The sequence below is a fragment of the Callithrix jacchus genome, chromosome 2, assembly GCF_049354715.1.
Source record: "Callithrix jacchus isolate 240 chromosome 2, calJac240_pri, whole genome shotgun sequence".
NCBI classification, from domain to species: Eukaryota; Metazoa; Chordata; class Mammalia; order Primates; family Cebidae; genus Callithrix; species Callithrix jacchus.
Window position 1 is genome coordinate 64,623,012 of NC_133503.1, and position 16,886 is coordinate 64,639,897.

At 40.5% G+C, this 16,886-nt stretch overlaps 1 protein-coding gene and 1 pseudogene across 3 annotated transcripts in view; both read right to left on the reverse strand.

Annotated features, from left to right (window-relative positions):
• LOC128930840 (Krueppel-like factor 3 pseudogene) overlaps positions 1-10,439 on the reverse strand; it is a 30,650-nt pseudogene extending 20,211 nt beyond the window's left edge. Inside the window, exon 1 of the transcript XR_013531983.1 lies at positions 1-10,439. This exon is cut by the window's left edge and continues 20,211 nt beyond it. The product of XR_013531983.1 is annotated as a Krueppel-like factor 3 pseudogene (transcript).
• Positions 1-16,886, reverse strand: part of UBTD2 (ubiquitin domain containing 2) — an 82,954-nt gene that overhangs the window by 54,316 nt on the left and 11,752 nt on the right. The window contains exon 1 of one of the 2 annotated variants that reach the window (XM_054251722.2): positions 11,659-13,391. The exons of the other annotated variant lie outside the window; for it this stretch is intronic. Coding sequence (XP_054107697.2) covers positions 11,659-11,701 — 43 coding nt within the window. The 5' untranslated portion in view covers positions 11,702-13,391. Of the gene's footprint in view, positions 1-11,658; positions 13,392-16,886 lie in introns of those variants that run through there. 2 annotated transcript variants of the gene reach the window in all.

Here is a 16,886-nt window from a genome sequence, read left to right on the forward strand (position 1 = left end):
ATTAAGTTATCTGAGAAATCTCCAAACCGCTTCCCATAGTGGCTGAACTAATTTATTATTATTCCAGTACCATTTATTGAATAGGGAGTCCTTTCCCCACTGCTTACTTTGATGAAGATGGTTGTAGGTCTGTGGCTCTGTTTCTGGGTTATCTAATGCATTCCACTGGTCCTCTGTATGTCTGATTTTTGTACCAGTAGCAAGCTGTTTTGGTTACTGTAGCCTTGCAGTATAGTTGAGGTCAGGTAGTGTGATGCTTTCTTGTTTTTGCTTAGGATTGTTTTGGCTTTGGGGCCTTTTTGGTTCCATATGAATTTTAGAATAGTGTTTTCAAATTCTGTGAAAAATGTTATTGGTAGCTTGAGAGGAGTAGCACTAAATCTGTAAATTGCTTTGGGCTGTACGGCCATTTTAACAATATTGATTCTTCCTTTCCAAAAGCAATTGTTTATGTCCTCTGATTTATTTCAGCAGTGTTTTGCAATTCTTGTAGAGATCTTTTGCTTCCCTGGGTAGCTGTTTTCTTAGGTATTCTATTCTTTTTGTGGCTACTGTGAATAGCATTGTGTTCTTGATTTAGCTCTAGGCTTGGATGATATTGGTGTATAGAAATGCTATTTTTTTTTTATTTGAGACAGAGTTTCCCTCTTGTCACCCAAGCTGGAATGCAATGGCAGTATCTTGGCTCATTACAACCTCCACCTTCCGGGTTCAAGCAATTCTCCTACCTCAGCCTCCCAAGTAGCTGGGATTACAGGTGCCTGCCATCACACCCAGCTAATTTTTGTATTTTTAGTAGAGAAAGGGTTTCACCATGTTGGTCAGGCTGGTCTGGAACTCCTGACCTCAGATGATCCACCCGCCTTGGGTTCCCAAAATGCTGGGATGACAGGTATTAGCCACCAACCAAGCCCAGCCAGAAACGCTACTAATTTTATACAGTGATTTTGTATCCAGAAATTTTGCTAAAGTTTCAGATCTAGGGGCTTTTGGGCAGACTAAGAGGTTTTCTAGGTAGAAAATCATATCGTCTGCAAACAGAGAGTTTCACTTCCTCTCTGGATGCCTTTTATTTTTCTCCTACCTGCTTGCTCTGGCTAGGACTTCCAGAACTATGCTGAATAGGTGTGATAAGAGTGGGCATCCTTGTTTAGTTCTGGTTTTCAAAGGGAATGTTTCCAGCTTTTAGCCGTTTGGTATGATTCTGGCTGTGAGTCTGTCAGAGATGGCTGTTATTATTTTGAGGTATGTTCCTTTAACGACTAGTTTGTTGAGGGTTTCAAAAATGACTATAATTGGCCGGGTACAGTGGCTCATGCCTGTAATCCCAGCACTTTGGGAGGCCAAGGTAGGCGGATCGCCTGAGGTCATGAGTTCGAGACCAGCCTGGCCAACATGGTGAAACCCTCCCCCAACTCTACTAAAAAAAAAAAAAAAAAAAAAATACTATAATTAAGAAAGGATTAGTCTTCAATGAATTCTCATAAAAAAGAAACTACATATTAATATAATAAAAAATACATACACTCTATGTTGCATGTGCATATACAGTGTATATACCATATAAATGTATGTGTGTGGGGGGGAAATCAAAGCTTTAATTTTTCTGTTACCTAGAAGGCAAAAGGGATCTTATAAGTGTTCTAATCTGAACTTCACAAGATATTGATTTAGTTTAGCAAGGTTAAAATAAAGCTTTTATACTGTATCAAGAGTAAATGCGCCGGGCACAGTGGCTCATGCCTGTAATCCCAGCACTTTGGGAGTCTGAGGTGGGTGGATCGCTTGAGGTCAAGAGTTCAATACCAGCCTGGCCAACATAGTGAAACTCGGTCTCTACTAAAAATATAAAAATTAGCTGGGTGTGGTGGTGAGCACCTGTAAGCCTAGCTACTCGGGAGGCTGAGGCAGGAGAATCACTTGAATCTGTAGAAGGAGGTTGCAGTGAGCTGAGATCATGCCACTGCACTCAGCCTGGGTGACAGAGTGAAATTCCATCCCCTATCCCCACCCCCAAAAAGAGTAGGCTAGGTGAGGTGATTCATGCCTGTAATCCCAGCATTTTGTGAGGCCGAGGTGGGAAGATCACGAGGTCAGAAGATCAAGACCATCCTCCTGGCCAACATGGTAAAACCCCATCTCTACTAAAAATACAAAAATTAGCTGGGCATGGTGGCATGCACCTGCAGTCCCAGCTACTCGGAAGGCTGAGGCAGGAGAATCACTTGAACCCGGGAGGTGGAGGTTGCAGAGAGCCAAGATTTCACCACTACACTCTAGTCTGGTGACAGAGCAAGACTCTGTCTCAAAAAAAAAAAAAAGTAAATGCAAAGACATCATTAATCAATAATTTCCTATTCATTAAAATTTTATATTTCCCTGAGATTTTGCTGCAAAAATAACCTGCCAATGTATTTTATATTTCCTACTTATTATTAAATCAGAACTATTTCTTGGTGGAAACTGTATTTTGTGCTATTAATACATCTTAATTTTCTTTACTCTTAATGTTTTATCTGAAAACTTCTTTCCTCCCTCTCCGATCAATTGTGAAATTGTGAAACTTTCTACAGATACAGCTTTTAATATTCATCCTTATTCCGGGTGAAAAACCTATTTTACCATTGAAGCTCTGTTCCTACTGATTATTCCCTTCTTAAAATGCTTAAGAATTGCTTGTTATAGAAAAAAAGTTATTTTTTACCTTTTGCAAGGTATATCACAAGTTCTAGTCAGCAAATTTAGTACTGAAATATAAAAAACCAAAATATAAACATCCACAATAACCCGTTTCTACCCTAAAATTGATCAATGCAGAAAGATAGTCTCCTTCTTGCTTCTAAGACTATTAAATGTCATTTCATTCAATAACAGGTAAGTAATCCTTAACCATTCTCAGAGATCTTGTTACAGATTAAGTTCATTCCAGAAATACTGGCTATCATTTTATAGTTTCTAAAGTTCCTTTTCACTGTGTCCTACTTGTTACATATTGTGGAACATCTCAACTTTTAACTTCAAATTACGAGAATTTAAAGAGAATATAAACTACTCTGAATCGTTTAGGAAGAGCATCTCTGTGACATGACGCAGCCATCACAAACCCAAAGCAGTGAAAGCCAGGGTTTGTTCAACAGACCCTGTGGGTTAATTTTTAGCAACACAACAACAATCAAAGGTTTCAAAGCTCTTGAATCACCATCAAGTTACTATTATTATCCAGGTAACTTCCCAAGACAGCAATTGGTGATTATCAGACAAAGCACAAGCTATGATAACAAAACTCTGTATTATAGAACCACTGCAGGTGTCTCCCTCCTCCACTTCTAAGGGAGCGAGAATGTCTCTGCTCCTTTTATCAGCTATAAAGCCAGGTGACCCCAAATGACCATATGCTGATATTCTAAGTGCAGAGAGAACACTTTCGTTATCACTTCAACTTACTCCTTGCGACAAGCACTACTTTATAACTGAGATAGATTTTCCAATACTCTGCTAAGTGATTGAAGAGCACAGGCTTAGAAAAACTTTATTAGACTTTCTACAGATTAAACAAAGCCTTCCTTTCTTGTACCTCAAAGAGTTCAAGGAAACTTCATTCCACCACAGTCCAACTGCTAAATTCAAGTCAAGTTTGAACTGAGTTTTAAGTTGAAAACATTCATCTTGGGATAAGAGGCAAAGGCAATGATGAGAAAGAATATAACCAAGTAAAGGGACACAAGGGAAGATGAGCAGGATTATGACTTTTTTCCTATTTGATCCAGTTAGGTAATAACTGTGTTTACTGTCATGAAGGAAAACACTGACATATAATTTTTTTTTTTTTTTTGAGACAGAGTCTCGCTTTGTCGCCCAGGCTGGAATGCATTGGCACGATTTCAGCTCACTGCAACCTCTGCCTCCCAGATTCAAGCAGTTCTTGTGCCTCAGCCTCCTTAGCAGCTGGGATTACAGGAATGCGCCTCCGTGCCTGGCTAATTTTTGTATTATTAATAGAGATGGATTTTGCCATGTTGGCCAGGCTGGACTCAAATTCCTGACCTCACCTGATCCACCTGCTTCGGCCTCCCAAAGTGCTGTGATTACAAACGTGAGCCACCATGCCCGGCCTTGCTCACATACACTTCTAATGCAAGGAAAGAAAAGACAACCAAAACCCCCATCATCTGTGGAGAGAATATTGAACTAGACAACAGAAGACAAAGCTTACACTTTTGGCTACTCTTTATTTTTCTTTCAAATCAAAATCAGAACTGACGACCTGTGCCTTAGTTTCCTCCACTGTAAGATGGCAATATTATCATCAGTCTTCATTAAAGTCAAAGGGCCTTTTGAAGAATCAAGAAAATGTGGCTGGGAGTGGCGGCTGACACTTGTAATCCCAGCACTGTGGGAGGCCAAGGCAGGTGGATCACTTGAGATTTGAGATCTGAGGAGTTTGAGACAAGCCTGGCCAACATGGTGAAACCCCATCTCTAATAAAAATACAAAAAATTAGCTGGGCATGGCGATGGACACCTGTAATCCCAGCTACTCAGGAGGCTAAGGCAGGAGAAGCACTTGAAATCAGGAGGCAGAGGTTGCAATGAGCCAGGATCTCACCACTGTACTCTAGCATGGAGAGCAAGACTCCATCTAAAAAGAAAACACACACACACACAACAACAACAACAAAAAAATCAAGAAAATGTGTATCGATTCTTTAAAAATAAAAATGTACAATAAAATGTAACATTAACAACCAAGCATAGTGGCTCACGCCTGTAATCCCAGCACTTCGAGATGGACGGACCACTTGAAGTCAGGAGTTGGAGGCCAGCCTGACCAACAAGGCGAAACCCCCTCTCTACTAAAAATACAAAAAATTAGCTGGGCATGGTGGCACATGCGTGCAGTCCCAGTTACTTGGGAGGATGAAGCAGGAGAATTGCTTGAACCCAGGAGGCAGAGGCTCCAGTGAGTCAAGATCATACTACTGCCCTCCAGCCTGGGTGACAGAGTGAGACTCCATTAAAAAAAAAAAAAAAAGCATTGTTAACCATCACAATTCTTTTCACATTTGTTATTTTATGAATCTTAAACAACTGAAAAGCTATTAATAACTTAAATAAGATACACTCACATACATTCAACTAGTTTTATTTGTTTTTTGAGACAGGGTCTTGCTCTGTTACCTAGGGTGAAATGCAATGGTATGATCTTGGTGGCTCACTGCAGCCACAACCTCCCTGGCTCAAGCAATCCTCCCACTTCACCCCGACAAGGAGCTGGGACTACAGGTGCATGCCACCACAGCTAATCTTTTTGGATTTTTTGTACAGACAGGGTTTCGCCATGTTGCCCAGTCTGGTCTTGAACTCCTGAGCTCAAGCAATCCACTTACCTCAGCCTCCCAAAGTGCTAGAATTATTAAGTGTGAGTCACAGCACCCAATCTCAATATTTTATTATATTCCCATTACTTACAAATCACTGTTGAGATACTTACATACAAGTTTAAGTATGTCACTAGGTGTATTCAGTGTATACTTGTGAAAATAAGAATTGGGAAGGAAGACTTTTTTTTTTTTTTTTTGAGGTGGAGTCTAGCTCTGTCGCCAGGCTGGAGTGCAGTGATGCAATCTCGGCTCACTGCAACTTCCGCCTCCCAGGTTCAAGTGATTCTCTTGCCTCAGCCTCCCAAGTAGCTGGGACTACAGGCGCATGCCACCATGACCAGCCAATTTTTGTATTTTTAGAAGAGACAGTTTCACCATGTTGTCCAGGCTGGTCTTGAACTCCTGACATTGTGATCTGCCCACCTTGGCCTCCCAAAGTGCTGGGCTTACAGGTGTGAGCTACCACACCCAGCCAAGACTTTCATAAGTAAAAATAGGACAAAAATTGTAAAATATATCTGTATTACTAAACATCTCACAATACAAAGCATGTATTAGAAAGGCATAAACATATGTTATAAAGTTTAAATTGTATGCTATATAAAGTTATATTTAAATAGTTGAGTAATAAATTCCCCCCAAGATATGATGCTCATGTGTGAATGTGTGTCTGTGTAATTTTTTGAGATGGAATCTTGCTATGTTGCCCATAGGGCTCAAGCACTCCTCCCTTCTCAGCTTCCAGAGTAGCTGAGACTATAGTGCGCAACAACACACCTGGCTCTAATTTTTATACAGTGAAATGTGGTTTCGAGTAAAAAGATAAAGGATGAATAGTTCTGACCCCAGAAGTGAAATTAGTCTTTAGTATTTTATTTACTTTTTTTGTTTTTGTTTTGAAACAGGTTGTGGCTGTCACCCAGGCTGGAATGCAGTGGCTCCATCATGGCTTACTTCAGCCTCAACAAGAATTCTAAAAATCAGTACCAACGATAACTTGCACTCAGATACTTCCCCTCCTCCTCCAGCATCCTCTAAAATGTCTTCTTAAAATAAAACAACCTGGTCTGGTGCAGTGGCTCACACCCGTAATCCCAGAACTTTGGGAGGCCAAGGCCAGTGGATCACTTGAGGTCAGGTGTTTTGAGACCATCCTGGCCAATGGTGAGACCTCATCTCTACTAAAAATACAAAAAAATAGCTGGGCATGGTGGTGGGTGGCTGTAATTCCAACTACTCAAGAGGCTAAGGCAGGAAAATTGCTTGAACTCTGCCTCAGCCTCAGGAGGCATAGGATGCAGTGAGTCAAGATTGCACCACTGCACTCTAGCTCAGGCAACAGAGTGAGACTCCATCTCAAAAAATAAAAAAGCAAAAAAAAAAAAATAAAACAACCCAAGGGGCTGGGCACAGTGGCTCAGGCTTGTAATCCCAGTACTTTAGGAGGCCAAGAGAAGAGGATCACCTGAGCCCAGGAGTTGGAGACCAAATTAACCAGGTATACTGGCAGGTGCCTGTAGTCCCAGCCACTCAGGAGGCTGAGGTGAGAGGATGGCTTGAGCCCAGGAGGTTGAGGCTACAGTTAGCTGTGGTTATGCCACTGCATTCCAGCCTGGGAGACAGATGGAGACGCCGTCTCAAAAAACAAATGAAAATAAAACAAATTTTAAAAATTCAGAGAATTCTTAAAGATTGTTGTAATTACTTCCTATTTATACAGTACTCAGTATAGGCTGCACATGAAGCCTAAATTTCTGCTTCATTCAACATAAGCACAGATCAGCCCAAGGGCAACCTAATTCCACTGGGCTGAATAGGCTATACATGCAATTAACCCTCTGTTCACATCTAAAGCAAGTTAAGACATCACTAGGTTTGCTAAGGATGACAGAATAAAATACACAAACACAAAATAAGTAGGAAGCTCTTAACAAGCAAATTAGATCACTGCTTTTCACCAGGCAAATAAGAATCCATCCAAGTTAATTACTATGAAGAGTCTCTCTAAACATAATAGGCTTCTGTACAACTAAGGAACCAGTCAGTAATAAAATAATTTCACCAAAAAAAGAATTAAAGCAAATAGTAAACTTTTCATTTTCTAAATGATAAAAGAGCCACAAATGTCTATTCATTATTTCACTTATTTACTCAAGCAGCAACTATCTACTGCAGATGTATTAGGCACTATACCAGATACCAGGGATATAGTAAATAGTAAAGAACAAATCAGACAGTCCTTGCCCTCATAGTGCTTACAATATTCTGGGGGAAGACGGGAAGTACGTAAGTAAACAAATAATTTCTAAAAGCAAATTTTTTAAAGCATGGGGGAGGGGCATACTAGTTTTAAGAACTGTCCATACATTGTTTTTTTTTGAGACAGAATCTTGCTCTGTCACCCAGGCTGGAGTGTAGTGGTGTGATCTTGGCTTACTGCAACCTCCGCCTCCTGGGTTCAAGCAATTCTCCTGCCTCAGCCTCCTGAGCAGCTGAGATTATAGGCTTGTGCCACCATGTCCAGCTAATTTTTGTGTTTTTAGTAGAGAGAGATAGGGTTTCAACATGTTGGCCAGGCTGGTCTCGAACTCCTGACCTCGTGATCCTCTTGCCTCGGCCATCCAAAGTGTTGGGATTATAGGCGTAAGCCACCATGCCTAGCCAATACCACACACTGTTTAGATTCTAATTAAAGGGAATAGCACAAAAGCCCTGAAATGGGAAGAAGCTGTGCATGAGCCACTTGATGTAAAGACTGCATCGGTATCCCACTTGTTTCATCTGAATCTAATCCATTCTCATAAGCAACAGTCAGATTTTTAAAAACACAGCAGAGCAGACACCAGACTTTACCTACCAGGTCCTTCTCAGCATGCCATCTGATTCTGGTTCCTACTTCACAAGCCACAGACAAACTGTCAAACACATCCCATCCACCGGCCCCTTTTCCATGAAGTATTTCCTGTCTGAATTTTCTATAGTCAAACATAAAATAACTTGGCTCCAATTGTAGGCAAAGAGATGCAGTATTTTACACCCAAGAGAGGAAGGAGAAAAGTAATGCCAGGTGAGAGATAGGGAGAGTAAGCCTAATAGTGTTACGTTGCATATTCAGATTCAAATAGGCTAAGAGGTAAGGTTCACATCATAAATAAACAACTTCACTTACAGTACATTAAGCAGCCAAAAGTTGGCTGGCTGCAGTGGCTCATGCCCATGATCCCAACACTCTGGAGGTCCAGGCAGGGCAGATCACCCAAAGCCAGGACTTCAAGATCAACCTAGACAACAAAGCAAGACACCATCTATACAAAAAATTTAGAAATCAGCCAGATGCAGTGCTGTGTGCCTATAGTCCTAGCTACCCCAGAGGCTGACTGAGGCAGGAGGATTGCTTGACTGCCCAGGAGTTTAAGGTTCCGGGGAGCTTTGATCACACCACTGGCCTAGGTAACAGAGTAAGAGCCTCTCTTTAAAAAAAAAAAAAAAAAAAAAAAAGATTTCCCTAGGATCTTACCATAGATTTTTAAAAGTGGTTCCAAAGAACCCAAGAGAATGAAACACATACCTGCTTCAGAGATCCATAAACACAACTGAGATTACTCTGTAAAACATACTTTTGCTATTTTAAAGAACTATAATAAAAAGTTCCATGAAATGTTAAGTTTCTAACATGAAAACCATCATGAGACATGTTAGCTTATGCTACCGGGTCAAAATGACTGTAAAGAAATAGGAATGAAGCTTCTCTTGCCATTTTTACGCATATATGAAATTTAGGAGACTTCCTGCAAATGTGTTACTGACTGGGAAAACCACAGGTCTGCATGATGTCTTTTTTTAATACAGGCATGTATACATCGTCCCATAAAACTGTACAAGGAGCACACCAACACAGTACACGAATGTCTAGGTTCCACTAAATTTCACAGCAAGCTCAAATGCATCTGGCTCAGTATATGTTCTCATCAACATAAAGTAAATAAACAATACTCAGAGAAAATATAACAAGTTATAACACGACTTGACATGATATGTTTAACTTCTGAGTACAGCTGATGATGTTGGTGATTCAAACTTAAAATCTCCTACATTACTTTATGAGACTCTAAATTATGTTTAAGAAAATTTCGTGTATCAGGAATTTATTGATTCCATACCATCAAAACAAAATATAAAGAAATCAAATGCTAAGGCTATGTTCAATGACAGATAAATAGAGATAAATAGAAGACTCCATGTTAATGTCTGAATCTACTGATTTCATCTAACATACTTAAAAATGAAAGCTGGCAAGTTAACTGACTTATTTAAGGTTCATAAAGAAATAGAGGGTGAGTGGAACTAGCACTCAAGGGTTCTTCTGACTCCCAGATCTTTTCATTACACTATAAGGTCCTATTTAACAAAGCTCCTGTTCTAGAACTAAGAAAGGCTTCTACTAGGAGAATATTATTTTCTCTCTAATGCCATTATAGAGTCAAAGATGTGGTCCACACAAATGATAATTGAGCCTAAAGCATTATGAGAGAACCAATCTCTGCCCCAGGTACAATGCAGCTTACATCCTGAGAAGATAAGTGATGTATGAAAATAGCCATAATAGAAGATTTTTTTTTTTCAAATAGGAGTGCGGAGGATAAGTACTATAATAATAGTACTAAGGAAGTTCAGAAAATGTCAGGATTATTTCTGGGTAGAAAAATGAGAAAAAGGCTCAGAGTTGGTCAGTAATGAAAGATCATCCTAGTTGGAATACAGAAGAGGAGAAGTGGGAAGAGTGTGGATCTACTGTAGCCTGGAAAATAGTTACACCGTCCTCTGTACAATTAAATCTACCTAATTTCCAGGAAAAACACAGGGGCTACAGCACACATTAAATGACACAGGGCCACATTCAGACAAATCCAGACGGTGGTACCTTCTATAAGACTCTTCAAAAAGTAAATGTTGACTGGCATGGCAGCTCATGCTTGTAATCCCAGCATTCTGGGAGGCTGAGGCGGGTGGATAACTTGAGATCAAGAGTTCAAGACCAGCCTGGCCAACATTGTAAAACCCCATCTCCATAAAAAAACACAAAAAATTAGCCAGCATGGTGGTGTGCGCCTGTATTTCCCAGCTACTCAGGAGGCTGACGCAGGAGAATTGCTTGAAACCGGGAGGCAGAGGTTGCAGGCAGAGGAGCCAAGACCATGTCACACTCCAGCCTGGGTGACAGAGTGAGACTACATCTCAAAACAAAAAAGAAAATGTCATAGGAAAGAAGAGAAAGAGTTCCAGATTTTAAAAGACTGTAGTGACAAACACAATGTCTAAATGCTGGTAAGATCTGATTTTGGGGGAAAAAACCCAGGTATAAAAGACATTTTGGGGATAATTAAATTTAGACTATGGACTAGCTCTCAGAGGACATGAAGATATAATAATCTTTCTTAGCAGTGATAATGGTACTGATGTTACGTAGGACAGCTTTATTTTTAAGAGATTCATGTTGAAGTATCATGATGTCTATATTCACACTTTCAAACAGGTGCAAAAAATATGAGATATACATCAAAAAAAGATATATAAAGAAAATTTGACAAAATATCATTTGTTTAATACAGGTGACAGGCATTCAAGTATTTGTGTATTAGAGCCTTCCAACTTTTCAGTATGTTTGAAAATGGTCATTTAAAAAGTTGGGTGGGGCAAGGTGGATCACACCTGTAAACTGCGGTACTTTGGGAGGCTGAGGTGGGTGGATCATTTGAGGTTAGGAGTTGGATATCAGCTTAGCTGACAGGGTGAAACCCCACTTCTACTAAAAATAGAAAAATTAGCTGGGCAGTAGTGGCATGCATCTGTAATCCTAGCTCCTTGGGAGGCTGAGGCAGGAGAATCACTTGAGCCTGGGAGGAAGAGGTTGTGGTAAGCCAAGATTGTACCACTGCACTCCAGTCTGGGCGACAGAGTAAGGCCCTGTCTCAAAAAAACAAATAATAAATAATTTGAAAAAAGAATTAGATGTAACCTTGGTGAAGATGATCTAATCCATCCACTCCCTCTCAACAATGAAAGAAACTGAGTCAAACATAGCTACTGGAGGCCTCTTTTCATAACAAGATTAAAACCCAAGCAGGCAGAATGTGGTGGCTCATGCCTGTAATCCCAGCACTTTGGGAGGCCAGGGCAGGCGGATCACAAGGTCAGGCATTCAAGATCAGCCTGGCCAACATGGTGAAACCCCGTCTCTACTAAATATATAAAAATTAGCCAGATGTGGTAGTGGGCACCTGTAATCCAAGTTACTTGGGAGGCTGAGGCAGGAGAATCCATTGAATCCAGGAGTCGGAGGTTGTAGTGAGCTGAGATCACGACATTTCACTCCAGCCAGCCTGGGTGACAAGAGTGAACTCTGTCTCAAAAAACAAAACAAAACAAAACACCCTAAGCAGTCTGAAGAATCTCAGACCAAACTCTTTCCATATGCCAGAAAATTGGGACCTAAAAGACACAGACTGATTCTGTAACAAACATATATATGTGCATGTAAAAAAGGTTGAACACAGGCAAAGCGCAGTGACTCATGCCTGTAATCCCAGCACTTTGGGAGGCCAAGGTGGGCAGATCACCTGAGGTCAGGAGCTCGAGACCAGCCTGACCAACAGGGAAAAAACCTGTCTCTACTAAAAATATGTAATTAGCCAGGTGTGGTGATGCATGCCTGTAATCTTAGCTACTCAGGAGGCTGAGGCAGAAGAATCGCTCCCAGGAGGAGGTTGTGGTGAGTGATCATGCCATTGCACTCCAGCCTGGGTGACAAGACAAGAGTGACTCCATATCAGGAAAAAAAAAAAAAAAGTTAAACACATTTCTCCTTTTTTTTTTTTTAAGTCAGAGTTTTCCTCTGTCACACAGGCTGGAGTGCATGATCACAGATCATTGCAGCCTTGAACTCATGAGCTCAAACAGATCCTCTCACCTCAGCCTCATGAATAGCTGAGACTAGCAGCACAGTCACCACCAGGCCTGGCTAATTTTCTTTTTAAATTTAAATATATTTCGTATGCTTAATCTCTAATAATACGGATTGAGTAGCTCTTATTCAAAAGTTCTGAAACTAGAAGTATTTCGAATTTTAGATTTTTTTCAGATTTGAATACTTGCAGCACACATACTAAGTGGGCATCCCTAATTTGAAGACCTGAAATCCTCTGGGCACTAGTTATGGTGGCACTCGGTAAGTTTTGGATTTTGGAGCATTTCAAATTCTGGATTAGGGGCGTCCAACCTCTAGCATTAAAACTGTAACAGAATAAAAATCTGTTAGACTATAATAACCTAGTAGATCAGAATTTTACAGAAAATAACCTTGCAAAATGCAGCATTACATGGGAATTAGTCTGTTAGAAGCACAAAAACAAAAATTTTAAACCACTTAACTAATATTTTCTCTATAATATTTTCTCACAACTTGGTCTACTGATTATGGCAATCATGCCTTCCCAAATCTAGTAACATATCTTAATAACTTCACATTTCACCAATCTTCTCTACAAGCTTCTTGGCAATCCCCCCAAATGTCATGTTTTTTCATATCTCGGTACAAGTAATTTCCTCTGCATACAGAATGCCCTTCTCTGCCTTTTCTTCATCTAATCCTCTTTCAAGACCAACTTCTTATATATATCACTGCTTAGTGATGCTTTCTGACCCTGCTCCCCACTCCTCCTTGAACTTACATAATACAGTATTCATTGCTGTAGAGACTTTTTTAACTTTACCTAAGTTCAACTTAAATGTGTGATTCCTCCAGTAGACCATAAGGTACTTAATATCACAGATCAGGCCTTATTTATATCTCTAATTACAGCTAGCTTCAAGTGTTGGGAGTTGGAATAATGAAGTCTTTTTTTTTTTTTAACATTTCAGGAAGAAGCATCTTAACTCACTTAAGAAATAAAGTGGTTGCCCTAAGTTGAAGGCAGATTCCTAACGCAATGAACTGAACTATTTGTTACTACACCCCTTTGATATTCTTATCACATAGCCCACAAGCATAGAAACTGTCTGAACCAATGCAAAGAAATAACCTGACCTTGCTTATACCTAAAAGCCCACTATAATAAATGCAAAAAAAAAAAAAAAAGAAAAGTTTTCCTTTGAGGGTTAGAACTCAATCAGAAAAGCCCAAAAGTCATTAATTCATTACTCAGTCAAGTTTTGAGCAAATGTAAATATAATTATAACTTCACACTCAAGTGAAATTCATTTACAACGGCTTTCACATGTAAATATTTTCTTTTTCTTTTCTTTTTCTTTTTTTTTTTTTTTGAGACGGAGTTTCACTCTTGCTACCCAGGCTGGAGTGCAATGGCGCGATCTCAGCTCACCACAACCTCCGCCTCCTGGGATCAGGCAGTTCTCCTGCCTCAGCCTCCTGAGTAGCTGGGATTACAGGCACGCGCCACCATGCCCAGCTAATTTTTTTGTATTTTGAGTAGAGACAGGGTTTCACCATGTTGACCAGGATGGTCTCGATCTCTTGACCTCGTGATCCACCCGCCTCGGCCTCCCAAAGTGCTGGGATTACAGGCGTGAGCCACCACGCCCGGCCCCCTATTTTTCTTAGATGTCTAACTTCAACAGAAATTCCATTTCAGAAAACAGAGCAATAACAGAAACTTCGAAGTTTCATTGCAAACATGCAAAAATATGGCATCACAACACCCAACGTACACTCAGCAGTATTTAACCTCTCAGCTCAATATATGGATACATTAAAAACCAAACTTGATTCTTGCTGACAGCACGTCAAAATAGCTGATGCAAGACAAATATATGCTGATTGCTCTAGGCCAACACACATGCATCTTTAAGTACATACACATTAGTAAAGTTCTATCTTTCTTGAATCACCAGTGACTCAAGAAAAGCTTGCTGGCAGCCTAGTACTGCCAGATAAGCAGAAGCAGAAAGATGGGAGGGTTAAAGAGGGGCATGGGAAGAATCAGGTGCAGTGGTCCTCCAAATGGCGATAACCACTCAGGTGGTCTACAGTAAGGAAAAATGAAAATCACTAAATCAGCAAGTTGATCATGTCCAATTAATTTGATCATGTTGCTTAAACTAAATCAACCTGATGCATTCCTGCAACAAGATAAGAATGTGTTTTGGTCAAAAGTCACAAGAGATATAATTAATTCATCAATGTAAAGGCAAAAAATTGTTATTACTAGTGGTTTAATACTCAATAATCATTCTCATTAGAGGACCTACCCGGGTAAAGTACTACTAACAAGGTACCGCCAAAGCTTTACATATACAGCAAGAAAAACAGGCAGATTTAAAAATAAAATCCATCTATTAAAATCTGTCCAAAGAGGGGGCATTATAGACTAGGGCTATCAAAAGTCAGAATATGATGTCTATGCTATGATGTCTAACGGACTAAAGCTTCTGTACATAAGATACATCACTAATGGCCAGGTGCTGTGGCACATGCCTATAAACCCAGCACTTTGGGAGACCAAGGCAGGTGGATTGCTTGAGGCCAGGAGTTTGAGACCAGCCTGGCCAACATGTTGAAACCCCATCTCTTAAAAACAAACAAACAAACAAACAAAAACATACAGCACTAATAACTAATTCCTAAATAAATTTAGAGATGAAAACAATTCTCAATGTCCACTGCAAAATTATTTAAAACTGCCTTCCAACATAAATTCCAATCTTTTATTTGATAGAAAACTGAAAATTGAGTGGGACTAGCCCAATGGAAGGCAGATGATCAAGAAGCAGCTACAATGGCCCATGTCAGTTTTTAATGTAAACGCTACTGCTAAAACTTTTCCCAAAGAGGATTCAGCTCTTCCCATATCCAATATTTTCTGACTGTAGCTTCCTTGACCTATATGTTAAGTTCTCATACCTGCCAGACCTGCCTATCCAGATTACCACTGTATTTCCAGCCTACATCTTCTTGCTGCCCATTTTCCTTTTGGTCCTCTCCCCACAGCTCCACTCCTCCTAGTAAACTTTGCCATCTTCTGCTTTGCATCAAGTAAATGCCTACTAAAAGTCTCTTGCCAAAGAGGTATGAAATTTTAGGCACCTCTCTCATAAAGCCCCGGAGTTCACCAATGCAGAATATATGAAGGACTTTTACTTCCACTGTCACACTTGGGATAAAAGTAGACTAAATCTTCAGTCCTCCTCATTCTCAATTTTGCTTTACTCTTTTTGTTGTTGTTGAGACAGAGTTTCACTCTGTTGCCAAGCTGGAGTGCAGTGGCGAGATCTCAGCTCACTGCAACCTCTGCCTCCCAGGTTCCAGTGATTCTCCTGCCTCAGCCTCCCAAGCAGCTGTGACTATAGCTGCACCCCACCACGCCCAGCTAATTTTTGTATTTTTAGTAGAGACGAGGTTTCACCATGTTGGCCAGGATGGTCTCGATCTCTTGACCTTGTGATCCACCTGCCTCAGCCTCCCAAAGCACTGGGATTACAGACATGAGATGTAAACCACTGCACCTGGCTATTGTACTCTTTACTATAGGCATAACCCAAAGATTAGAAGCATAAGAAAATTCAATAAACCATTGTGGAATATAATGGACACTGAAAATACGTAAGGAAGAAAGCTTGGTGTGGTGGCTCACGCCTGTAATCCCAGCACTTTGGGAGGCCGAGGCAGGCTGATCACCTGAGGTCAGGAGTTCAAAATCAGCCTGACCAATATGATGAAACCCCGTCTCTGGTAAAAATACAAAAATTAGCCAGGCATGGTGGTATGCGCCTGTAATCCCAGCTACTCTGGAGGCTGAGACAGGAGAATCACTTGAACTGGGGAGGCAAAGGTTGCAGTGAGCCAAGATCATGCCATTACACTACAGCCTCTGCAACAAGAGTGAAACTCCATGTCAAAAAAAAGAAGAAAGAAGTAAATACAACATTCTTGGTGAAGAAAAATCTTACAGAGATTGTGTTTGTCCTGAACCACACCAGCCTCAAAAGGGCTACTGGTATATTCTGGGATTATAAACCCAAGAAGTCTACCTTATTTTAGGACATGAGAACAAACTACAGCTAGAATTTTTGCAAACACCATGTATTAGTCCGTTCTCATGCTACTATAAAGAACTGCCCATGACTGGATAATTTATAAAGGAAAGAGGTTTAATGGACTCAGTTCTGCAGGTCTGGGGAGGTCTCAGGAAACTTCCAATAATGGTGGAAGGGGCAGCAAACACGTCCTTCTTCACATGGCAGCAGGAAGAAGTGCCGAGCAAAAGGGGGAAAAGCCGCTTATAAAACCATCAGATCTTGTGAGAACTCACTCACTATCACAAGAACAGCATGGAGGTAACTGCCCCCATGATTCAATTACCTCCCACCGGGTCCCTCTCATGACACATGGGGATTATGGAAACTACAATTCAAGATGAGATTTGGCTGTGAACACAGCCAAACTATCACGCCACAACTAGAACCAAGTTACTAAACCAAATTATTTTCTGAA